The sequence below is a fragment of the Cricetulus griseus genome, chromosome 2, assembly GCF_003668045.3.
Source record: "Cricetulus griseus strain 17A/GY chromosome 2, alternate assembly CriGri-PICRH-1.0, whole genome shotgun sequence".
NCBI lineage: Eukaryota > Metazoa > Chordata > Mammalia > Rodentia > Cricetidae > Cricetulus > Cricetulus griseus.
The window spans coordinates 245,759,688-245,786,843 of NC_048595.1; the positions used below are offsets into that span (position 1 = coordinate 245,759,688).

General features: G+C 42.4%; 1 protein-coding gene across 1 annotated transcript in view; it reads left to right on the top strand.

Moving 5' to 3' along the window:
* The first annotated feature begins 320 nt into the window (after positions 1 to 320).
* LOC100774646 (rho GTPase-activating protein 18) overlaps positions 321 to 27,156 on the top strand; it is a 142,520-nt gene continuing 115,684 nt past the window's right edge. Inside the window, exon 1 of the mRNA XM_027402874.2 lies at positions 321 to 520. Coding sequence (XP_027258675.1) covers positions 408 to 520 — 113 coding nt within the window. The 5' untranslated portion in view covers positions 321 to 407. The remainder of the gene's footprint in view (positions 521 to 27,156) is intronic.

Genomic DNA, 27,156 nt, shown 5'->3' on the forward strand with positions numbered 1-27,156 from the left:
TAAGGAATGCCTTACTCGAGTTACATGAAATTATCAGATGGAAACAGGAATGTTTGAGGGGAAAAAGGCTCTGTCCCAACCCACGGTTTCCTAACTCACTACGCTTGTATTTACATCGGTTTGCTCTTGTTACTTTGGGGCCAGGGGCCTCCACACAATACCCAGGCCACTTTAACTGCGGCTGCCGCTGGCTGGATGGCTGGGTTTAAACAAAGCTGTGAGTCACACACAGCCTGTAGCTGCAGGGCCAGGAAGCCCTGCTGGAGAGGCCACGCCCCTCTCCCTGTGAATCGCTGGCCCGGACAGGGGAGGGGCTGGCCCTTGCTAATGAGCAAGTTGCCAAGGCGAGACAGGAACTTCATTCCTCGTAGTGTCAGGGTCCCAGAAATTATGCCCCTTCTCTCATCATGAACTGGCTCTCGAGTTCCCCGGGAGTTGTGCTAACTGCTTACCACCCCAGCGGCAAGGACCAGGTCGTTGGGGAGAGCCATGCAAAGGGAGGCGACCAAGCCACCTCCAGGTAAGGAGACCAACAAAAACCCCCTACCTGCCCCAGGAACCAAGTGACAGGGAAGTTGTCAGGAGGGAAGAGAATCACCTCCACACTGGAAGCCTCGGCTCCGGCTGCAGCATAGACATATAGCTTGTTCTTTGCGTCTCAATCACCCCCTCACCCCCGTGTGCCAGAGCCCTTCGGATTACCAGTGGAGGATGGGGGTGGTGTGGGATGTGGCTCTGTAGCTCTCCACCAGTTGCTTAGCAGGTGCACGGGCAAATGCTGACTGATCAAATGACTGTATCGGAAACACTCTCTGTGAGATGGAATTCTTGAATGGGCTCAAAACTCCGCTGGAACTGTTCGCTGGGAAAGTCTGCCAAAAAGCAGGGAGGCTGGTCACTCTGTTAGCTGTTGTGAGAGTGGCACCCTCCCCGCCCCGCGCTAAAAGCAGACCTCTTAGGCAAAATGCCCAAGATTCTGGCTGGTGGCAGTGTTGTTCACGCACGTCAGCGTTCATAGATTACTCCTACAGCCCAACACACCCCTACAAAAGGGATTTCAAAAGGGAGTTTTTGTCAGCAGGCAGCACTCTGCTGCTACAGGGAGCATGGTTAATGTTAAATCACTTTATAGGCAGACAGGGCAAATGTTCTATAGACCATGGAGGCACAAAGAGTTATCCTCCGTGTACTTTGTTCTGTTTTTCGAGGTTGGTTTTCCCCCTTCTTCCTTTCTCTCCTGAATGACCTTCTCCCTAGCTGAACTTTTAATCTGCAGCCTTAGATATACATTGCAAATATTGGCCTGGAAGATTGCCAAGCAACAACAAAAAATTAGTTATCAGTAAGTCTAATTCCATCTGGATGCTAAAAGTGATAATGAAAACTTCATTGTTCGTGGGGGGGGGGGGCTTAACTCCTGGGGACTTGCCCTGAAAGAATACCTCCTTTCATTGGTTTTTCAAATCCCCAAACATAGGGATGTGGGAAAATCAAAGGGAAGGCTGTAATATTCTGGGTTAGATCCTGGCTGAAGAACTTTGCTTCTCACAGGTTGCCCATTGTATTGAGGCCATTGAGTGAACTTACTTCCAAAGTTGAAAGGGAGTTGGGTGCTTTTGTGCAACATGTGCTACATTTGTCTTTCTGTTGCCATTGAGGATTACCAGGCGTTTTCCATCCTTGCTTCTGAACAACAGCAAAACAGTCACCTTCCAGCAGCAAGTAGCCAGCCACAGCAAAGCAGTAGCTGTTCTAGTTTGGCTTCCACACGGCAGTCAAAATAGCCAGAACCCTGGCAAGCTGGCATGGTCTTCAGTTGTCATTGGCTTCAGGCTGTGTGGGCCTGAGGACTAGAACTGAATCTTGGTTTTGATTGTGGGTGTGAATGAAACCCCTGGGCCTTGTGTCCAAACCTCTTCCCATTGTTCAGACTCCAACCCCAGCCATTCCTTCAGTTGTAGCAAAGTTTGTTGCTCTAAAGCTTTTGCATGAGACTGCATGGTTCCCTAGACACTCTTTCCTGTTGTCTGAAGTTTTGTAGCTTGTTATGGGTGGTTTAGACTTGAGTGGGTTGAACAAACAAACAAAGAGGAGTGGATTGTTTTGGTATTGTGGAAGCAGAGCCATGGTGGGCAGAGGAGCAGGGTGGACTGCAGCCCATGCAGGCTGTGTTTGTGTGGGGACCACATCTCTCGGGTGGCTCCAAAAGGCCTTTCTTCTGGCTGCTACACCGTTTACCCCACCCTGTACTAGGATTTCATTTTCATGGGGGATAGTTACTGTTGTTGGGAGAAGAAGACAGAAAACTGGTTTGAGGCAGGAAGCAGGGAGGAAGGCATCAGTCTTCATTCATTTTTATACTTAAGCTTAGGGTAATTTTTTGTTTCTGTTTTTGTTTGTTTTGTTTTTTGAGACAGGGTTTTTCTGTGTAACAGTCCTGGCTGTCTGGAACTTGCTTTGTAGACCAGACTGGCTTCAAACTCACTGAGATCCTCCTGCCTCTGCCTCCCAAGTGCTGCGATTAAAGGTGTGTGCCACCCCCACTGCCTGGCTAGTTTAGGGGAATTTATCAGCTAAGCACAACGGATCTTTGGGAGGTACCTTGTTTAGCCTTGAAGGGGTTAAGATACTAGAACTTGCCTGGAGTAAGGTTTGGTGGAAGGAGCAGGGATTTGAGGGGTGGAAGAGTAGTGATCACCCAGGGATGGTTATAATGGTTAGGGGTAAACAGGATGTTGCTTGTGGGTGGTTTGGTTGGCTGGTACTTTAAGCATTAGGAAGGTGCTGCAAGGTTTCAGTGACATTGATACCTATTTTGTAAATAAAGCCAAAGTAAAACTCATGAAGAGGCTAAATTAGATCCCGCAGGTCCTCATATCTATGTAAAAGTAGCTGGAGGTAGCTCAAAATTCTGACCTTGCTTATCAAAAGACTCCATTTAGTCTAAATACTATGTACATTGATGAGCTATTTAATCAAACAAATGGTTCAATAAGATTAACTCATACACACACACACACACACACACACACACACACACACACACACACACATTAATGCAGTTAAAAAACACAAAGTGTTATGTTTATGGTTTCAGATGTTTATAGAAAATGTTTGATTTTTAGCTTTCTCTTGCCAAATCTTTCTTGATTGCTGCTCTGGTCTTATGAAAACATAGGATGGCTAAAATTTAACATTTTTGTAAGTAGTCTGATAGTCTCAAATTCACATTCCATTATCTTTATTAGAACACACTTCCAGATCCCTGTTAGAAGAATTCCTCGTACTCCTGGTTGGGGCTTCCCAATTCTAGAATCTGTGCGCGCGCATGCGCGCGCGTTTGTGTGTGTGTGTGTGTGTGTGTGTTTTGTTGTTGTTGTTGTTTGAGGCAGGGTTTCTTTCTCTTTGTAGCCCTGGCTCTCCTGGAACTCAGAGATCTCACTGCCTCTGCCTCCCGAGTGCTGGGATTAAAGGCATGCACTGTCATGCACAGCTAGAATCCTGTTTTCAAATTTTCTTTCTCATAATGTTTTTTCCTCAAACTACTGGGATTTGAAAGATCATGTTAGCATTAGTTTTCTGGCTGCTGTATACAAATGTTTCCAAAGGAAACTACTTTTTATGGACAGCTATATTTACAAGACTTTATTACTTGTTTTCCAGGCAGGTCTCTCAGTATTTGCTTTAGGAAAAGCAATTTTTCAACAAAACTGTATTACCGTTCTCTTGACTTTAGCTCATTTTAAGGGGGAATCCAAACCCTGCTATGCTTGCTTTATATGTTTTTGTTCTTTTATTATTAATGTCAAATGATATTTTCTGTCATATTGGAAACTCTTTTCCAAAAAAGTTAATAGTTTGAAGTAGCTTGAAGACTGAGATCTTTGAGTCTCTCTTGAACAGATGGTGGTGTTCATTATATAAGGGTTATCAGAACCTGAAAGTCAAGGTTGGGGACCTACATGGCTGGATTCACACACTCTGATGGACTCTCCTAGTCATTAACAGTGTGAACCACCAAGAGTTCATTAAGTCTCTGCTGTGAGTTGGAGGCCCCAATAGTCCTCCCCTTGCTGAGCCAATGAAGTTAGATAATACATGCAAAGCCTATGGGGGAAGTGTCTGGCTCAAATCCAGCCTGCTGCTTTCCTTAACATTCTATGCCATGTAGAATATTCTTCCTCAGTTTAACACCTTGCTTGGGGATCTCATTTTGTCATGGGTTAAGGAATAGATGCATGGTTACCATGCTTACGTAACAATGATGTTGGAAGCTAGGCGTGGTGGCACATAACTACAATCCTGGCATTTGGGAGTGAAGGAGGATCAGGAATTCAAGCTAGCCTTGTCTATCTAGAAAGTTCAAGGTCAACCTGGGTCATATGATGCCATGTCTCAAGCAAAGCATCCACCACCACAACAACCAAATAAATTAAATGACTTATGAGAAACTGGGTGTAGCTGGTGTGTACCTATGATTTTAGCATACACGAAGAACCAGGAGGATGAGGATTTCAAAGCCAGCTGCAGCTATATAGCAAGCTTGAATCTACTCTTTAAGACCCTATCTCTCACTCACTCCCCATTCCAGGTAAAAGAAAAAAAAAGACATTGGGAAATGAAGAACAGTACAACTCTTTTTAGTCGTTTGAAATCTGAAAGTCTTCAGAAACGTTTTTTGTTCCACAGCAATTTTGAGTTGGCCGGGGACAGCTGCACATGGAAGTTGTGCACTGAAGTCCATAAACATGGATGGAATGTGGCTGGGTCCTTTTTCGGCAGCTAATCTCTATCCTGTCTTCATACCTTCCTCCTCCACCTTAAGGAACTGTGCCCAGCTGAATGCGAAGCAGAAAGCACTCTCTGTCATATCTGTATTTCAACTCTAAACATGTTCATCTTATCCATTGCTTTGTTCTGTAAGCCTAGCCAGCCACTCAGTTACTCCAAATACAATCTCTATTTGTCACTGAGAGTCAAATGAATTGTCCCTTTGCTGGTGTTTCATGGAGAATGTGACCCCATTGGTCAGTCCCTTTTTCTCACTGTGACAAGGACCTGAGAAAAACCAAGAGTAAATACTGTCCTTGTCCTTAACTCCCAGTTAGAGGCTTCAGCCCATGAGGCCCATGGATTTCTTGAATCAAGGGTGGGCAGCGAGGCAGAAGGAGTGTGTACTGGAAGAGGCAGCCAGGAAGCAGCGAGACAGATAGGAGCCTGGGTTGAGATACAGCTGCCAAGGAGAGCCAAAGTGACTTATTTCTTCCTGGTAGGCCTCATTTCCAGAAGTACTTTATCACCTCCCCAAATAGTGCCACCAACTGGGACCAGGATATCAACACATGAGCCCATGGAAGACATTTCATATTAAAAAATTCATCAAAAAGTATGTGTTGGGGTATAGAAAGCTATCTGGATGTAGACAATAAACCCTGAGCTGCTGATGGTCAAGATTAGCAGGTATCTGAGAGCAAGGGCTGTTAAGGCAGAGAGGTCAAGATGCATAAGAGCCATCAGCCTAGAGGAAGCCCTGGAGCTGATGACCAGGAGCCAAGAGCCCTGCATGGCTAGAGGGCTGGGGAGAGCAGGAAGTTCTGGGGTGGATGATGGCTGTGCAGAACATTTGGGCTTTTTGGTTATACTTTAAAAAAAGATGGGGCAAAATGGAGGGGAGAAGGTTTTGAGCAGAGGAGGAACACAGAGGACTTCCATTTTAAAAGGTTCTTCTGGAATAAAGGGTTAATGATAAACCATAGAAACAGAAGCCACATGAGGAGGTGAAGGTGACAGTGACCTGGGCCAAGGTCTTAGTCATTGCAGTAATGGAGGGAGTGGGTCATTATCTCCCAGGGGAAGTGAATACAGGATTTCCTGATGCCGGATGCATGAACAAATGCGAATAAAGATTGTCACACGGATTTGGGTATAAACTCTTGTAAGGACAGATTGTCACTGCCTTAAATGGAAAACTTCTATAGTATATTAAAGGAGGTTGTATCCAGAAACCAGCCTTGAATATAAGTTTTAGGAAAAAGAGATGATTACTTTTCTTGATGAGGTCAGCATTTTGTTTGTCATGGTGCTGGGGATTGAACTCAGGGACCTGTGCTTACCAGGCAAGCGCTCTACCACTGAGCTATGCATCCATACAATGTATTGTGCTATTAGTAATTCCTTCCAAATTTGTACATAATCTGAAAGTTTATAATGTTGTGAATGGGATACTTGTTAATACATTTTTATATTGCAGTTAGTTAAAGCATAATTCCTGATCCTACTTTTCTAGGATTTAGTGAGGAAATTCATTCTTTGTACCCATCCATGTGGTTGATTGTTTTCTTCATCTGGCCCACAACTTAATGGCATAAAGACTTTAAGACTCGATGTCTTTGGTCTGCAGTGCAGAAGCCCTACGCATAATTTCTTCTCAAGTTGACTGGACAGATTTTACCTTCATTTAGGCAGCAAAACATTGCCTTTTCATTGTCCTCATCTTTAAAACATGTGCATGTGTGTATGTGGGTGGGTGGGTGTGGTAGGGGAAATTATTTAAAGTTATCTTCATGGAACTTGTTATTATGTTTATGGTTTTCAAATATATAAGGGTTCAGTGATAACATACTACATTCCCAACCTCCTGATGAAACAAGCATCCTGTGTGTTATTCATACACGCTGCTTGATTCTCTTGCTATGCTCCAGTTCTGTCCTCTCTTGCCTCCTCTCAGTGGTGCTTGCTCTCATGGATGGCCTTATCATTGTCATTTGTTTAGTGCGTGGAGCGTACGTATGTATGATGTCTATATGTATGTGTATTATTACGTGGTAGACTGTGTGTGCCACATCTTATATGTGGAAGTCAGAGGACAACTTGAGAGAGTTGCTGCTCTCTTTGTACCACATAGATTCCTGGGATCAAGCTCAGGTCCCCAGGGTTGGTGGCATGGGCCTCTTACCTGCTGAGCCATCTCACCAGCCCTCGTTATTCTTTTTATGTGTCAAGTTCTGTTACTGTTGGTTCTACTAAGTGTTGAAGCCAAATGGACTTAATAACTGCTTGTTTGCCATGATGCACAGGTTTGGGAATAGGCTACACAGAAGCTGGACTTCAGTCACTCCTTAAAATTTACTTTTATGTTATGTGCATTAATGTGTCTGTGTGAGGGCATCAGATCTTAGAGTTACAGCTGTGAGCTGCCATGTGGGTGCTGGGATTTGAACCTGGGTCATCTGGAAGACTAGTCAGTGCTCTTAACTGCTGAGCAATCTCTCCAGTCCCAAAGTCACTTTTAATATTGATGGAACACCAGAACAAATACTCCTTTTCCTTTAGTTCTCACTTCCTGCAACACATCAGTGTCAAATGTTTGGACAAACCCTTAGCACACCAGAGGCCCAGGCTGCCCTGCTGGGAGTTCTTTTTTCTAAGCTTCCTACTCTTAAATGAATGAGGTCTCTTTATATCTGCTGCCTTCTCTCCACTAGATTTAGATATATTCTTTCTAGTGGTGCACTTGTCACTTTGAACTGGCAAGGTATTTATTTCTAGAAGTAAACAGGAACCATGGAGACCTGGCTGGCCACTCCCCATATCTCAAGTCCTTTAAATACCAAGTTCACCAGATTATCTGTGTCTTGCAACTGTATTTGGTAGCCGCTTTTTGGCTAAGAAAACATTTCTATAGGGGAAGTGGTGCTTATCATATCCAAGGATCTTGGTCACAGGGCAAGAATCCATTCTCTTTTCCGTCCAGTGACTGGTCATGTGATGTCACGTGTGACAGGCTTGTTTTCTCTTTAAGACCATTACTCATCCATTAGCTTTGTAATCTGATCATTTCAGATTGACCATGGTGGCTCTTCATGGGGGGGTCTTTCTATCATCTTGTTTCTTAGAGCTAAATCAATCATTGTCTTTTTCTTAAAAATTTAAAATTGGGATTTTATTTGCCTCGTTTGATGCATACATGTAGGTGGTGTGTGTGTGTGTGTGTGTGTGTGTGTGTGTGTGTGTGTGTGTGTGTGTGAGAGAGAGAGAGAGAGAGAGAGAGAGAGAGAGAGAGAGAGAGAGAGATGAATGTGCAGGTTGTATATGGTGAGGCGTGAGTATGGAGGCCAGAGGAAGACATTAGGTGCCCTGCTCTACCACTCTCTGCCAAATTAAATTCCTTTGGGGGCAGAGTCTCTCTCTCTCTGAACCTGGACCTAGGTTGGTGGCTAGAAAGCTCCAGCAACCTTTCTGTCTCTAGCACAGTGCTGGAATTAAAGGCATGTGGGTGGGAGTTACAGGCATGTGAGTAGCTACGCCTAACTTCTTTGGGTAGTGCTGGAATTTAAATTTGGGTCTTCATGCTAACACAGCAAGCTGTCTTACCCTCTGAGTTCTAGTTTAGTAGTGCGCCATAACTAATTCCCAGGCAGTGGACTAATTAATCATTCTGGGCCCTTTTAGTGGTAAGGCCTATGGATAGAGTAGGTTCCCATAGGAAGGGGACATCTTTTCTAAGATGTTTAGGACATAGTACTTTATAGATTTCCTTATCTATGAGCTCACTGTATCGATACTTTTTTCCCTTCACCTGGTTAATTAAAAAAAATTAAAATATAGTTGAGAATTACCAGAACCCATTTCCTTGTGTCTTAGATTTTTCTCCAGACCTTTCACTTAGCCAGAGCCCTGACATTTGGTGAGATTTGCTTTGTCCATACTCGGGTGTAAGTTCTTAAGACTTAGGGATCTTGTCTGTGGGTGGTTTCTGAGGATGGGTTGGTTAGTTGTCTTAGCAGAGTGCTTATTGCACTTTAGGCGGTAACTAGAAGCTTGAATGAATCAATAAATAAGTGTGAGAGGGAAAAGGTGTAGACATTGCACACATAAGCTGGGAGCCAGACTGCATGGCTGGGACGGTCTGAGTTCTGGGCTGTAGTCACAGGCCATTTACTGATAGTCTGGGGACATTGGCTATTTTCTTTCTCTTCAAGAGCTGTTCTGGTATTGACTGAGTTAACATTGAGTATCCTAAGGAGAGTGCTTGTCTTACAGATGATGATGGAGGGCAGTGAGAGCCTGCTGCCTGTCAGTGAACAAACTCAGAGTATCGAAAAGCACTTTTGAAGTTAATTGGCTAACAGTTTCAGAAATGAATGTTTGCTTTGATACACTTTGATACACTTTGAAGACATGTATCCTTACCATTGTTATCTTAAACACCATTTTGAAATAGTCCTGCATTTTAGATTACCTATTTTAAACACTACAAAGAATGCATGAAAACTGTCTGTTTTGTTGTTGTTGGTTTGTTATTCAAGATAGGGTTTCTCTTTGTCACTTTGGAGCCTGTCCTAGAACTCACTCTGTACACCAGAGATCCACCTGGCTCTGTCTCCCACATGCTAGAATTAAAGGCATGCGCCACCACCACCCTGCACAGAAAGTGACTTAAGCAGAGCTCCATAGTGTTGAAACATTAATTTGGGTGACTGCTTCGAGCAGCTGTTGTTTCTTCCTTTTGGAGCACATAAATCCTTCATTACCTTCAACGAAGTCATCTAGGTCAGCTAGAAAAGTCTGACTGTGGACTATCTGAGTATTTGCAGGTACATTACCATTAGCTATTGTGTTTATACACCCCCCTTTTTTTTCCCTTAAAATGTAAATATATATTTAATGGGCAGCTGGTAACCTCATAAACAGGAAGTAATTAATATTTTCTGGAGTCACTATCCACAGATACCCTATTCTGGCAAAAGAAACAAAAAGTTTGAAGACATGGGTTGGAGACATGAATCAGGGGGACCAGAATAGTCACCATCAAGCCAACTGACATCTAGCTTATGACCTGAGTTAAATTCTTGGGACCCTGCCCACACGGTGGAAGGACAGAACAGACCCAAGCAAGTTGTCCTGTGACCTTCGGGTGTGGAAGCTTTTTAAATGTTACCATTTCTCTCTGTGTGACCCATAATGCCTTTCTTCAGCCGTCTGTTAGTCTACTGGGCGGTAGATCTGGAAAGTGTCCCACTAGCCTGCTCTCAGATCTCCCTGTACCTGCACTTGACACTCTTTGCAAGCTCCTGCTGTAAAATGCTCGCAGGAACAGACTGCTTTGTGTCCATCTCAGAGGAAGTGGTGGAAGTAACCAGAAGGAAGAAAAGAAGGTGAGACAGATAGAGGTCAGCTCTGTGAGCCTCTTAAAAATGCAAAAGCTGTTTTCCATAGGGGAAAAAGAATGCACATGTGATGTTGAAGTTCTGTGCAGCCTCAATCACCCAGTTCTGCCCACTGTTAATGGATTCCTCCCAGACCTGGCCCCTGCCCCACGCAGACCCCACCCCACCCCGTCCAGATCTTCCTCCGTTTCCCTTCAGCAAAGAGCAGGCTTCCCAGTGATAGGTCCCTTTTTAATTAGGCAGAAAATGCCACTCACTTGGAGTACTGCTGCTAGGAGAAACAGTCTAATTTCCTATCAAATTTAGAAATAAACTTTCTGAACTCAAAATCTTCAGTTCTACTGGAGATTATTATTCAGTGTATATTGTTCTTTGCTCTTGGGTCTTCTGTATAGTAAGAAAAAAAAAACATTCTTTATCTTCTTTGAATTTAGTTTTGTTTTTCTATAGTATTGTTTCCAAAGTATAAGGGACCTTGGCATGACTCCAATAACCATGTCTTCAAACTCCAATAACTGTGTGTTCCCATGTCCCTCTCCACGTCCCAAAGCTTTTTTCCCCCTTAAGACAGGTTCTCACTGTATAACCCTGGGGGCCTGGAACCCAGTATGTATAGACCAGGCTGGCATTGAACTCACAGAGATCTTCCTGCTTCTGCTTCCCTAGTGCTGGAAATAAAAGTGTGTAGTACCATGCCCAGCCTACCTTGCTTCGGATGGGATTCAGCTGAGTTGTCTTGCTGGCCCGTGTCACTTATTTTGGAAGATTTAGAAAGGTGGAATTTGACATATGCTCTTATGCTCCTAGACCAGCCAGATTTGAATTGGGATGGTGTAATTTAGTGAAGTAATGCTTCATTAAAAGTGAAATGCTTTGCTAAAGATGCTTTACCTCCAAGATGCTGGAATGGAAGGGCTGGGGGAATGGTTCATCAGTTAAGGCTTGCTGTGTAAACTCGGTCCTGAGTTCAGATCCTCAGAACCCATAGAAAAGCCTGGGTGCTAGCAATCCCAGTATGATGGGAGGTGGAAACAGGAGAAATCCCAGGGGCTTCCAGGCCAGCCATTGTGGTATACATAGCAGGAAACAGTAAGACCTGCACATGTATTAGAACATAACATACACCTACACTCACACAAAGATAAAACAAAAATGAAATAACTCCCACACCCACACTAACATGGAATAGTAAGATACTCTTTGAATTTTTAGTAATGAGAATTTTGAATTTTGCCTGGTTTATCATTAGTGAGTTGATGTATCATTTCTGAAAGCTGATGATACCAGATACCATATGTATTTAAGGAAAACAGTAAGCATTATTTATTGTTAATGAAATGAACAGCAGGAAATTGCAATTCCTAGTTCTGTTTACTTGGGATGAAATTTAGACAACTCCATAATTCTTTTAAGAATATGTGAGTGTACAATATCTTAAATCATGTGTGTGTGCATATATATATATATATGTATAGAATATCTTAAATCTTATATATGTATATACATATATAAATTTTTGAATATATGATTTATTAAGTAAACATTTACAGAGGTCTATGTGTAGAAATGATGAGTCTGGAGGAAAGCAAATGTAAGAATTCCTGCTTTAAACAAGGTTGCAAGGAAGGTCAATGACATTGAGGTGTATTTGAGAATCACGGTTTTAAGCGTACCTCTTTTAAAGGATAGAATTTTCAAAGAACTTTGGCTGAGCAATTGAGGTTCAATTTGGCTAAGGAAAGACAAGTTGGCTGCAGGAAGTTGAAAGGAACAGGCTATTTATAGGTGGTCTAGAAACATGTAACTTGATTAACATGTTTTATAATTAATGCTTCACTAGGGTTACTCATGTGGACCTGTTTCTCTCTGTTCAAATAATACAGTCAAAGGTGTTACTATCATCTGGTAAAAATGATTTGGGGGAAGGTAGACACAAATGTGCATAATATTTTATTTTATTTCTCTCTCTCTCCCTCCCCCACCCTCTCTCTCTCTTGTTAATTTATTTTTTACATTCCAATCCCAGTTCCCTCTTCCTCCTTTCCTCCCACTCCCTCCACTCTCCCTCCCATCTGCTCCACGGAGAGGGTAAGACCTCCCATAGGAAGTCTATCATCTAGTTGAGGCAAGACCAAGGCACGTGCCCCCCCCCCCCAGCCCTGTGTCTAGGGTATTTTATTTTTTTTAAACTCATTTTCATTAATAACAATTTTAGCCTTGAAGGCAGGGATAGGTACACTCATATTTTCTGGATTAAATTGATTTGAATTATAGCATTCTGAAATGCTTTGTATTGCAGTGGAGTTGGATAGTTTTATATTTAGATGTGGTTAGGTAATTATATAAATCTTCCCATTTCTTCAGATTTATTATTATTATTATTATTATTATTATTATTATTATTTGTGTGTGTGTGTGGTTGTGTGTGATGTGTATATTACATGGACACCTGTGGAGCCAGAAGAGGGTGTCCAGTCTCCTGGAGCTGGAGTTACATATCATTTTGAGCCTTAAATTTAATATGGGTGTTGGGAACCGAGCATGGGTCCTCTGGAAGAGCAGCAAGTACTCTTAACTGCTGAATCATCCATTGAGTCCCCCAGTCACCCTTTTGTCTTGAGTAAGGTTCTGTCCTTAAGAACGAATAGGAAAAAGCACAGTGATACATGTTGCTGATCCCAGTACTTGGAAGGCAGAGGGTTGTCACAGGTTTAAGGCAAGCCTGGGTTGCAGAGCAAATTCCAGGCCAGTCTGTGCTATACAGAAAAAAACCCGTCTTAAAAAGAGTCAATAGATAGCATAGTCTTGTGAGTGACATGATATACTATAAAAAGCATGTCCATCTCAATTTTGGGTTTTAATAAAATCTATTAAGTAAAAATGTAAGGATCCAGAATTTATGTCTTGAATGTGAAATGTCATCCTCCACAGATTTGAATGTTTGACCGCTTTGTCCTAGGCTGGTGGTGATGCTTTTGGCTGTTATGGTCCACAGCAGGAAACCCAGAGGGTTGTAGGCTGGTTCCAATTCTGGCCAGCGCTCTCCATTTCCTGATCTCCTGAGACATGAAGGACCGTTTGATTTGCATGTTCCCCCCATCATGACTGGGCCACGCTTTCCCTGCTATGACCCCAACTAAATCTGTCTCTTTTGTTGCTCTGCTAGGTGTTTTGTTACAGCTAGGAAAAGAAAAATATAACCCATATGGAGCCATCATGCAGAAAAGGCTGCAGTAATTAGTGCCTTCATAGTTACACATTTGGCGCCTAGGCTGGGAGTCAGGCTCTTTCTCCTTAAGTAACTTCTCTACTTGGTTAACTGAGGTTTCTTTGAGCATGGCCATGGCAAAGGTTGTCAGCTGTCTTACACTCTTAAGACTTTCTTCACAATGAATGTCCTAGGAAATATAAGGAGTAGCTATTAACTGGACTTTAGGAGCCAATCAGAAGTGCGTGAGTTTAGCTGTATGTTATTTGCCAGTTAAACCAATCATAGGTCAGCTCAGATCCAAGGACATGGAGGAATATCGGGGAGAGAGGCTACCCTGTAAGGCATTCCTATTTAATGCTACCCCACTATTATTCTGTATGGTGTAAGTAGTTGCTACTTCCATTTGTTGCCAGCCAAGTGGCCGAAGACCCGTCTGTTTACAAACAGAGAAATTTACTCTGAGGGATTGTTGGACAAAGAGTATTTTGTAGTACATGGTAGTTTTGAGATCACATGGTACATAATAAAACATCCAAGAGATTATGGGAAATTAATCTACAGTGTTTGAGTGACTTGTGTTCCAACTCCCAATACTCTGAGTACATGTGCACATTCAGCCATCTTCAGAGACTGAACACTCAGCCATACACACCTCAAGACAGCCCTGGAAAATCTCCATTCTTCTTGTTTTAGAAGTTTATGCTCTATTGTGCCTATTACATTGTGCTTTCTTTTCACCATACTTTATTTTTAATGTTTTAATTTACTCTTTGATACTTTCATGCAATATATTTTGACCATATTTAATCGTATTCTTTCCCCCCCCCCCCCCACTTATTTTCTTCCAGACTACATGCCCCTGGAAACTTCATGTTCTTTCTCCTTAAAAAAAAAAAAAAAAAAAAAAAAAAAATTGAAAAAAAAAAAAAAAACTAAAACCCAACCCAAAACAGAATAAACAAAACAACAAAACATGGAGGCTGATTTTTCTTGGCCAACAACTCAGCATGGGGCCTGCCCAGGAGTATGATTGAAATACCCTGTGTCGCTTCATTGATGAAAACTGATTTTCCCTCTCCCAGCAGCTTTCAATTGTGAATATGGCTTCTTGTTTGGGGGCAGGGCTTTGTGCCCGTTTGCTCTCCTGCTTGCTGGGATTTTGTCTGGCTTCAGCTTGTGCTGGTCTTCTGTATGCTTTCACAGTCTCTGTGACTTCATTTATGCATCTGCCCTGGAATGTCAGGAAAATACTGTTTCCTTGAAGTCACCTACCACCTCTGGCTCTTACAGTCTTTCCTCCCGCCTCTTTCACATTAGATCCTTGATCCTTGAAGGGAGGATGCCCTAATCACTGCTTGTTGTTCAGTTGTGGGTCTCTATGTTAATTACCATCTACTGGAAGAAGAACCCTCCCTGATGAGGATTGAGCAGTGCACTGATCTATGGGGCATAGCAATATGTCATTAGGAATTGTTTTATTGCTATGTTCATTTAGCAGAATGCTAATAGTAGACCCCATTACCTATATTGTGTCAGTTTCTAGGCATGCTTAACATTATCAAGTATGGGCTCAATCTGGTGGAATGTGCCTTAGATTCAATTTTTTTAAAAAGGTTGTTGGCTACTCCGCCAATATTCATGCCACTGTTGCACCAGTGAACTTGTCTTGCAGGTGAGTCATTATTATAGCTCATAAAGTTCATAGCCAAATGAGATTGATGATTGCTTTCTCAAGTAGCATATACAACTTCTTTCAGCACTAGCCAGTAGAGTTGAAGCTTCCAGTTAAGAATCAGCTAGATTTCTTCAAGCGCCTTGTCATAAATAAGCTTGTGGTATCTTTAGCAATAGGGTCTTACTATCAAGTTATGTAGGGTAATCAATAGCATTGGCAATTGCCTGTAATTTGGGTATGTGTATCTAAAGAACTCCTTTGGCCAAAGACTCAAAAAGCTGTAACCCATTCCTGGATTGGGAGTTTTACTTGGTAAAATAAAAATGTCTAGTTGGGTAACTAGATGGTTACTAGATGGTAACTAATTTAGATGGTAACTCCATCTAAATTCCTTTTCTATATGTACATATTTTAGGAAGTGTCTACAGTAGTAGGTGTCAATGTGACTTTTCAAAAAGCGTTTAGTGCTAACTCTCCTTCCCCATATCCCATCCTCTACCCTTCCCTCCTCCCCTTCCCATTTAATCCTCCTGTTCTAATTTCTCCTTCATCCACTTATGACACCAAACTCATTTCTTCTTCCTTGGAAGCTATACTTCCTTTAAAAGGAAGGGAAAATATCAATTAGCAAACTCTTTGAACTCTGGGGTGGGGATTTTCATCTAAATAAGGATTTTTATTTTGAAACAGTACTTAAGATGTCTGTATTTCTTTAAAATTACGTTCTATCCTCAGTTTGGGATTGCCATTGTTTAGGGTAGGACTTAATGTGTACGTTTAAATAACTTATCTATAGAAATGGTGGTATACTTTGTGAGAACATGTAATTTAGAGAAATAATTTTAAACCACTTTTCTTATTTCTTACACTACAGATTAGGAATTTCTGGGACCTTCATCTTGTAGGAGTGGGATGAGGCTAATTCCTTTTGAAAAAGATTTTCTGGCTGTTATTATTGTTGTGTTTGTGGGCCTGTGTGGGCACAGTGCATGTCTCAGGGGTTAGAGAACAGCTTTGTGAAGTTTGTTCTCTACTTCTAGCATTATGTGGGCTCTGGGGATTGAACACAGGTTATCAGGCTTACAAGCGTTCTGTCCACTGAACCATCTCAATAGCCCACTGACTCATTTTTGAGCTTAGTTTGAAGGTTGAAGCTTAAAGACAAAGTCTAGGCAGGACACCTCTAACATGAAAGACCCACTCTAGTTGCTATGAATTGTACTATGTACTATGCACTATGTACTATGTATACCCATCTCCAGAAGGACGCTTTGTCTATTTGCCTAAAGCACAATTTCTTGCATGAGTTAGTGTTAGGTTCTTATTTCCCAAATTGTAGGTGGCACACTGTTGCTGAGTGTTCTATTAAGAAGGATTTTGTGGCTCAGCGTTTGGGTGTTAGCAACACTTGCAAGCCTTCTTGTAGCATATACTGTCCAGGTAGTATTTTACATCTCAAAATGATTGAAGAAAAATTGAAGCAAGTAGCATATTCTGAGTTTGATGTGTTTCTGGGGAATGTAGTCTGTGAAAACTAAAACTGTTGCTTTCTGTTTACATGGAGAACATGTTAAATATTGTATACTTGGAATCGGTAAGCTACTTTGGGTTTTTTATACTGCAGTAACAGCAGTTTTCAGCTTCCCTTCTAATTTCCACTATGTGTTTATACCTACAGAGCTGGTTCTTGGTGAACCAGTTCCCACAGTAAGAGAGTTGCTCCCTGCTGCTCCCAATTTGGAGACAGGGTCTCACTATGCAGCCCTGGCTGGCCTGGAACTCACTCTGTATAGACTAGACTAGCCTTAAACTCACAGAGATTTGCCTGCCTCTGCCTCCTGGGTTCTGAGATTAAAGAGGTGTGCTGCCATGATAGGCAGTGGGGTTGAGAGTTCAATTTACATAATCAGTTTGGGATAGCTGGGGGTTTGGGAAAAAAAGGAAAAGTTCTTACAACAGATCTTTCAGGAAAAAAATGACCTACATTTTTATAGGCAAAATTTGCATGTATATCCCCAAACTTAATATGACAGTGAGGTATTGTTATGGAGGAACTACTTTGTGGCAGTTATAGTATTGGTATGTGGGAAACACTGTCAGAGAAATGGTGGCCTGGCCAAGGAAAGATGTAGCACCTAGCCTAAACTGATTGACTTTCAGTTAGTGGAGTTTTAACTATTCTCCATTCCAATATGGTGGTTTGTCCATTGTATCAGACACTGGTTGTATATTTTGGTTTAGGAAAACTCATTTGTATCTTGGGTATATATGTTACATGTCTTGTTACTTAAAAGAATTGGACAATCCTAGTGACCATTCCCCCCTCTAGAACATTTATCATCAGGTAAGGAAGACACAGTGGTCTGTCTAGAGAAGTGAAGCAAGCTGCCGGAAGGTATCCTGTTGTGGCAGTGCTGGGATTTGCAGCTTGGCCCTGGGAAACTGGTTACCAGGATCTTCACCACAATGCCATTCAAAAGAATAGTTTTACTTCCAACTTTTGTAAACTGAAAGTTATGTTTTGGAAGCATATACAGCACAAGCTTATGAACAGTGAAATGCTTGAATTCTGGCTGATTTATGTTCATTTTCATAATAAAAGCTCTTCTGCTTTTAGTATTTAAAGGAAATATTGCCAATCTGGATCTAGGACAATTCAGTGATGCCAGTCATTTGGGGAAATCACGTTGGCAACTTTCAGACACCAAGATGTTATTTATCCCAATGGAGTAGGGACTTTTACCAATTCTGCCATTTAATAAGGAATTTTATGTAACCTTAAGGTGTTCCCTGGTATTTTGTGGTTGGCTATTCACGTAGCCTGAGCAAATTGTATTGTAGAGGGAAAGCAAAGCAAATATTTGTCGAGCATACTCTGTGTTCCTGCGAACTTTTAAAAATGCACTTTCTTTATGCTGGCAAGATGAAAAGTACCACCCTTATCCAAATGAGGGAAGGAACCAGTGTTTGTGAATGAGCTCTGGTTTGAAGTCTGGCCACATAGCCATAGAATAAGTGGTGTTGGCATGTTGTGTCTGAATGGCACCAGGAGTGACATGGGTTGTCCAACAGCCTTGAGATGCAGGACTTGAGATGGGGAGCTGCAGAGACAGATGAGGAAGTCTGGGCTTCTGTAGATAGAGCAGAGGAGATAAGCCTGGGCAAGGACTTCCCTAACAGTAGCTTTTGTGAACTGGAATCCCTCCCAAGGTTTGACAGGGACACAGTAATAAAATGCCTTTACATCACCACCACTGCCACCATTAATAGCTGTATTTCTCTTTGAAGATGAATAAACAGATTTTCCTTCAGCCTTAGAAAAGACTGCACTGAGGCTGCTTTACCTCCAAGCTATCCCCAACAGCTCAGTTTGTTTCTGTGCCCTCTGATTGTAGCAGAGTTTTCTATGGACAGTTGAGTCAGCACTCTTCTTTAGCTGGGAATTAGGAGTTCTCACAGAGACTCCTTTCAGACTGATTAAGTTGTTTAAATGCTTGGGGTTGGGGCAGCATGGGGCTGTGAGGACATAAAAATCATGGCTTACCACACATCCAGAGATCGCTACACAAAATCATCTACTTGGTGGGTATTTTTTGATTAAGTTGTTGCAGGTGTTCAAGAAGGTGGTGAGTGAGGGCTGGCTGGGGTACATGGACTGCTATCTGTCGCTCAGTCTCCTGTCATTCAGCCCTGGTCTCTCATAGTATTTAGACTCTTGGCTTATAAATGTTAGCCAGGTGATGGACACACTGTACCTCTTTCAGGGGCACCTCCATTTTTAGGCTAGGTAATTTGAAATTTGCCAGCAAGCAAGCCGAAGGTAAGTGAATTGGATTTTTCTTGCTCCTAAAACTAGACCTGTGTATAAATAGTTGATTTGCAGGCCAAGGTGTCCCTGTATGACATGCTCCTAAAAGGTTCCTGCTGCCACAAATTGCAAATCTTAGCCATAATAGAGCTTTGTGTCTGTCCAGACTGTTCCCGTCATAGGTCACCGTTGCTGGGGAGACTCTCTGAGAGAGTCTAAGTGGTACTAAAATATGACACTGCTTAGGCTCCTTGACTTTATACCATCCCTCCATACTTAGGAAAACAGTTTATTTTGAAAGATTTTTCAAAACTGCAAAGTCCTTAGGCCCAGTGTAAGCAGGAGAGGAGGGCCAAAGAAGAAAATGGTCACGTGTTATGGGGAACCCGAGTTCAGTTGAGTCATTTTGAAAAAAGGGTCTGCTCACTTATGTTTCACTCCCCAAAGATCCTGCCTTTTGGGGGAAAAGGAAGGAAGGAAGGAAGGAAGGAAGGAAGGAAGGAAGGAAGGAAGGAAGGAAGCATGCATTTTGTAAACATTTCACAATGTAAAAATAAGATCAATAGAAATGCCCATGCTGCCAAGTCCTTATCCTGGCAGGGTGGGGAGGGGCAGAGACCTTAGTATGAGGGAAGATGGGTTATTAGGCTTTGGGGTCAAGAATAAAACAATGGTAAGAGAATTGAAAAGAGGGAGGCACAATTTAGTCTTGCCGCCATTTGGAGGTACGGACCACATCAGTACTAAGGAAGTCCCAGGCCAGGACCAGATGGCCACAGAGGGACTGAACCTGGGATGCAATTGGTGATGGATATGGCCTGTTGGCACAGTCTAGGACACAGGAGAGTCCACCATGGGCATACTAGGAGTAGGGACAGAGCAGTTACTAGAAAACGTGGCTGCAACATGGGTTATATGTGGCCCCTTGGCATCCTTCTGGGAGCTTGCAAACTGGCTGTGCTAGGAGGATAATGTGATTATGTGGATGGAGTACCAGCCAGAGACCTTTCAGATGCTGCCGCTGTGGGAAGTTCACACCTGGGTCCACTGAGCTTTCTAGATCTATAGCCTGGGAAGCATCTGTTTGGATATGCTTTCTTACACTTTTTTGTTTGTTTGTTTGTTTGTTTTTGGTTTTTCGAGACAGGGTTTCTCTGTGTAGCTTTGGAGCCTATCCTGGCACTCGCTCTGGAGACCAGGCTGGCCTCGAACTCACAGAAATCCGCCTGCCTCTGCCTCCCGAGTGCTGGGATTAAAGGTGTGTGCCACCAACTCCCAGCTTCTTACCTTTTTAAAAACCTATTACTACTGATATTAAATGTGGCTCTTCTAAAAATTTTCTTATGACCCTTTGACCATTAAGGTTTTTTTGTTTTGTTTTGTTTTTTTCTTTTTTTCTTTCTTTTTTTTTTGAGACAGGGTTTCACTGTGTAGCCCTGGCTGTCCTGGAACTCACTCAAGGCTGGCCTCAAATTCACAGAGATCCACCTGCTTCCCAACCCCCCAACCCCCACACAGCTGGACCATTAAGTTTTAATCCTTGCAAGACCATTGCTTTGCTTTTAGTATTTCCTCCTGAAGTTGTCATAACCAATGCATAATGAAGTGATTGAAATAGTGATTTTCATTCAGAAAAGTCAGCTTTGAAAACTGTCAACAGTGATAGAATTTCTTTAAGGTCAAGGTAGATTTATTCCACGGGGAGAGCAACAGTGCTGGTCTGCATGATTTAATACTGTCTTACCACCATTTCCTATTTCCTTCATCTTGAAGTGGGAGTTCCCCAGGCTTCAGAGGGTCCCTGCGCTGATAAGAACTGGGGCCAAAGTCTGTACAGCTTTTTATCGGGGGCTGGAGCTATGGGAATATGCTCTGTATTTATGTGGAAGGTGACCAATTCTGCATCACTCACTTCCTTCCCTCCTGCACACCCTCCTCAGTACCAGACAAAATAAATGACTGGATAACCACCAGTTAGATACCAAGGTGCCTGTACAGTAGCAAGCATGCATTGTATTACCAGCCAGAAGATAAAGGACACCTTCAGTGAGCCCCATGTCTAAATGAGACAGAGAGACAGCCATAGTTTCATGGTGTTTCTGCTTGCAACCAGACTCGTGGAAAAAAAAAAAAACCAAAAAACCAACAAAACTCAGAAGTTGTTTGTATTGAATTAAATGTCAGTAGCACTGAAGTGAATTTACAATTTCAGAGATTTAAAGAAAAACTCACATACTGTACAGGCATATGTAATTGATTTGCTCCTCCATGAATCTTCTAGATTGTGACATATGTTGTTAGGCTCATGAAATTGTAGTATCACACATACCACACATTTATCTTCTTTCTGAAAGGAATATGAATTGCCACAAATCTTCACAATGGTGTGTTTTTGATATGTATCCTCTGTGTATGAATATTTTCAAAGTGAATATTTGTACCCCTGGATGTTTGTATTATGTCTTTGGAAAACATAAATCAGTAAAACATCATTTGTTTGCAAACAAGCCTTTTGTATAGATTCTAAAACTGTGCTTGTGAGTTACGCAGTCAATTGTTTCTTTACTTGTGTGGATCACATGTTTAGCTGTGCCTGGAATATCAGTCATTTTGCATTCGGAGAATTCAGCGTATATAATGCTAGATGATTTGAGATGAGGGTAAAATGTACCAATCCTGCTTCAACCCCATCACTGGCTGAAGTGTTGCACAAAGTGTAACATTTGTAGGCATATATGTGATAAACCTGTTTAGTTCAGCAGCAGTGGCATTGATTTTCATGGGTTGAACCTCTTTAGGCCTGACAGGTATATGAAGATGTTATTCATTACAAATAAATAGCTGGATATTTGTATAAATTCCATGCTAATCATATATGTATTTTTACTTGGGCAGGATGTTTATGTTGGTTTTGCAATGAAGACAATATTGTAAATGGTCTAGTTACCCAAAGCACTTGCATGTCTACTCATTATTGACATTAGACTCAATTTAAATTCGCATGACTAGTTAAGAAGGAACAAATCTGCCTTCTTTTAAAAGTGTAAATGTTGTCTTCTCTGTAGTTGTGAGATTCAGAATGGAAATTTGAAAGCCGGGATGCCAGGAGCTGGGGTGGTATAGAAAGGAGTTTTTTTTTTTTTTTTTTTTTTTTTTTTTCCCCTAGGTCTTTAATGGAAAGCAAAGGTGTGACTTTTCTAATGAAGAAATGAGGTGTTTCTGCTATATCAGGTGTCCATATGTACAAACCTCGCACACATGAGTCATTTCTGAATTTAAGCTAGCAGAATATTCAGTGGAGAAGCTGCAATGCATAAGTAGATCTTCAAGGCTGTAACCAAGGGAAGCGCACCACCGATGTTTTCAAAGGCAAATGGCAGCATGTGCCCATATCTCTTCCTTGAGGGAACCTTATGTCAGTGAGACATCCTCTCTCAAAATGTAAGGTGGAGAGTAAATGAGGAAGACATGTGATGTCAAAATTTGTTTCCCACACATGCACATTCCTGTGGAATTCAGGTGCATGGATATGTATACACGAGCACACACACACACACACACACACACACACACACACACAGAGAGAGAGAGAGAGAGAATAACTCACATTTCCCTGGTTTGGGCCCTTCAACACTTATTGTCATGAGGCCAAAGAGAAAATGCTTATTTGTCTATGAGACAGTCCTACTTACCAAAGGAGACAAATTCTTCCTGTCAGTCTTTGAAGTTCCAGAAGGCAGAGTTGTCTTCCCTGGTGGCAGCCTTGTTCAGCATTCACTACCCAGGACAGCAGCTGTCAGTGATGAGACATTGTCTTTTAAAGATCATTCCATTTAAGTCCTTGGAGTTTGTTGAGTAGGAGCTTTGCTCACTGTTCCATGCTAGACACTGTGCTTTCCAGAAAGTTCTGGAAGGCATTTCACAATTTCTACCAAGGATGACAAACTCTGTCACCCCCTGTGTTCCAGAGCAGGAGGTTACATTCACTGCTGCAGTGGTTCAGTTCAGCTCACACATGCTCTAGGTGTTTACAGATAGAAGACATCTTCCATCACCTGAGGACCAGAGAAGCTTGTATGCTTCATCTGTCAGCTTGCCTGGTAGTGACTGAGCTTTAGGGGATGGAATGGATGCATTTTAAGGATAGGGAGGAATATTATGAGGATGTTGACTGAGATAGAGGGCAAGGACCCTTGGAATAGGGAGAAGGCCAAGCTGGAAAGTTGAGGCCATCTTACTAAGGTCTGAAGAACTGGGATTTCTCTACATGGTGACCTGCCCACTTTAAAAAAATACTGAAGTGCTGTCTCAGAGACCCCTGAATCTATTGAACTGGGATTTCTGTACTGAACTGTGTAGTGATGAAAGGGGAGAACTCTGGATTATGAGGTGGCAGGGTGTCGTGACTTTGATCTGTCAATTACTGGTCATCTGACCTTGGCCAAGACTTGAAACCTCTTTGTACCTTAGAGATGCTGTGCAGACAAAGTAAAGGGAGCTATGGATGGCATGGAAGGCCACTGCAAACAAGTAAAACACCAAGCAACCGCAAACAAAAACACTTGGTCCCCGATGAACCTGTGCCACCTGAAAGTCTCCTTTACTATCCTGTTAGGAGCACAGTGGTGAATTCAGGGGGTGTCATGAGGAGAGAGCGAGATGGCCAACACAGGTGAACATGGAGATGAAGTAGGAATAGTAACATTTGCTTGGAATGGGGCTTACCTTCCCAGGACCATCATGCTCATGGGCTCCCTTTCTTTGCTTTGGTAAGAGAGTGAAAAGAGTGTCTCCACTTGAGGCCTGTTGTGGTAGCTCTAAACCTGAATTAAGATATCTTGACATGTCCTATTTGGTACCTGATTAGAGGGAAGGGGCTATAGTTTTCTTCTCTGGTCCCAGGCAGACAGAAAAATACTTTGAAATGCTAGTAGTCACATTTCAGTCACAGGCTCTGTCAACAGGCTCTCAGACCCTTGGCATTTCTAGAGTTTGCAGGTGCAGTTTCTACTATTTGTATTAACTTGGAAGGCTGGGCACCCGTGATTTATAGCTACTCTGGGACCTATGAACCAGAGTTAAAAGTCCTGAGGGTGTGGTGTAGAGAAGCTGGTTCCTGACCTGTAAGCAGAATCCCTCATCAGCATCTGCAGCCAATTGTGCTCTAGTGGAGAGACTGTTCTTATGAAGAATGGCTTTTTAACAAATGGGTGATGAGGTGGCTTCATTAACTACTGAAAGACATAGAAATCTGGAAAAATCTGGAAAAGGACCAGGATTCTTCATCATGCTTCTGTGGTTACAAACCTGTAGATTCTGGAAGCTGTCAGCCTGTAATTCTCCCAACTGTACAGGGAGGTGACTGGATCTTGAAGAAATTAGGGTCTGGGAGCCAAGGGGGTTCTGGGAAAGCCTCTGACAGGTACCAGTTTAATTAGGGAGGGAGCCATTAGCCCAGCATTTTACTGGTGGTGTGGTTGGGTGGAAGCTACACTTATATTTGACAGAGTTGAGGTTGGGGAGGTGTTTCTGGGACCCCCCCACACATACACCGTGATCACATGGGTACGCACAGGAGCTTTGTGTAAGGACTGAGATGAGCAGCTCACACATGAGCATATGACTCACACATAAGGAAGACGAGTAGTAGTAGGCAACCCACAGTAGGGTGTCAGTACTGGTGGGTGTTGGTACCTCTTATAGTGGTGGCTCTTGTCACATAGAGGATGACCCTATTATTAGAGAGGTGACCTAAGGACACATTCAGAGCTGGGATCAGTGAGGCCTTGTGTCATTGAAGGAAATCATTGTGTTATCATAATAAGCTTCTGTAAAACAGAAATGTAGGCACACGACCTCAGAGCAGATGTTTTGTTTCACAATAGGGACAGCTTGCTTCTGGCTTTAAAATATTGTGTGACACATTAGGATTGTGAATAAAGAAATGTCCTTTCTTTCTTAAGGGTGAGGAATATGTGACACAGTGGAGGAGAAAAAACAAAAAACAAAACAAAAAACAAAACAAAACAAAAAACAAAAGAAAACCAAACAGGCCTCTGTTACTACTGGGATGCTATAAATTTTGAGGAACTCTAGAATTATCTGCTTTAAACTTCATCGGTCAAAGGGGAAAAAGAGAGGAAGTTGAAAAGGCTCAAGTGGCTTTGACTATGCTGAGCTTGGAAACATTGTCAAATGATCTCCACCACAGTCTGTACAGTTCATGGTCACATTTGAGCTGGCTCCTCTAGAAGGCTGTGCTTACTCCATCTTCAGTGCAAACTATCTAATAACTCATCTCCACTTAGTAACTTCTGCTTGCATGCTGCTGGCTTGTGTGCTGGGAAACAGTCTGTGTATGCACACTGGATGATAGGTGCTTCATAACATCATAGGGGTAGATACAGTAGCAACTTCTATTTCACTATTTGAGAAACCAAGGCCCAGGAGTTATGAAACTCACTCAAGGTGACATGCCAGGGTAGTGAAGCTGGATGTCAAACTCTGGTTTGGTTCCAAAGTCTAATCTTGTCACTCAATTACCGTGCTGTGCCCTTGTCTATAATCTGTTCTGTACTTCAGTGACTTTGTCTCCTAGGTTGATTTGAATCTGAAATGCGCCCCCCCCCCCAGAGGCACATGTGTTTAAACACTTGATCACTAGCTGGTGGCATTGTTTTAGGAAGTTACAGATCCTTTAGGAGGAGGGACAGGCTGGTGAATATGATCATTGGCCACTAGACTTTAAGGGTTGCATCAAGGACATGCTTTTTTTTTTAACTTCTTCTGTGAAAGGCCAGAGTGGGTATTGGATCCTATGGAAGTGGATAGTTGTTAGCTGTGATATGTGTACTGAGAATCGAACCTGGGTCCTCTATATGAGCAGCCAGTGCTCTTAACAACTAAGCCAACTCTTGAACATGGACCTGATTTTTTTTTTCTTTTTCTTTTTTTGTCACCTTGTGTAAACTGCTACTGCACTCTGAAACCATGAACCAAAATCAACCTTCCTTTCTCTCTCTCTTTTTTTCCCTGTTGGCTATTTTGTCCCAGTGATGAAAAATCAAGTCATACACCCCACACAACCATGGAATGTTGTTTTGTCTTTGGTACAAGAGTTCACTAAGGCAGGTTGGGCTTAAACTTGTGATCATCCTGTTTCAGCCTCGCAAGTACCAGGATCATAATAACCCTGTGCAAACACATTCAGCTCCCAGCTTACTTGGTGTACCATCCACATTTTTATGACAGTGAAGAGCTATATTTAGTACTGTAAACACCTTAGTGCCGATAACTTTGGTCATAGGATAGGGTTTGTCACCCATCATAGGGAAAGCTTCCTTAGGGAAGGGCGGGGTCAGGCTTTAGGTTGTAATTTAGCGCTTCTTGACCTTTGTGGTTTGGTTGTAGTATGGTCATTTTGTCTATCTGACATGTGAATAAAAAGTGAAACTCATCAAGTGGCCAACCATTGTGGTATGAATACTTAGTGAACTTGTTCTCTCTCTTTCTCTCTCTGTGTGTTTGTGTGTGTGTGTGTGTGTGTGTGTGTGTGTGTGTGTGTGTGTGTATGCATCCATGAACTCTGATATTTTCAGCAGTGACATTAGGTAATATTCTCTTTTTAAAAATTTGAGAAAAGTCTGAAGAGGAAATGTAGATTCATTTACAGTGACTTCAGAAATAGCTACTGGTAAATTTTACTTTCAGCTTTTTCTTTTTCTGCCTTGTTTTCTTTTTCTTTTTTTCCCCATTGCACATACATTCTTAGACATGCTATCTTAACACAGTGGTTTGTATAGCTCAGCTATTGATACCTTCAGTTAAACTTTAACCCAGCTGCAGAATGTCTCAGCAGGCATTTTCTGCTGGGGAAACCACAGATATGTCAGTATGTGTATGTTGCTAAGCCACCACAACACACATCATTTCCTTCCCTACTTCCTTCCCCCTGTCCCTGGCAGTCCTATTGATGGCTCTCCACACGTGACAGCTGAGTCATCACTGGCAGCTGTTTCAGGCCTGCCCCAGGGGCCTGTCACTGAGGTAGGTGGCTTTTTCTCTACCCAGCTTTTTTGTAGTTTTCAAGCACCACAACTTGATTTGGTCTGTACTTCAATCTTCTCACACTGTCAAGGTCTGTTTCTTGGCCCCTGGCTTTTCTTTTTCAATCCTCACTTTATAAGTAATTTTCTAGGGCCAGGGGTCCAGCCCAGTGGTACAGCATGTGCTTAGCATGCGCAGAGGCCTGGTTCCAATCTTCAGCACCGTCACCAGGAGAAAAGAAATCATT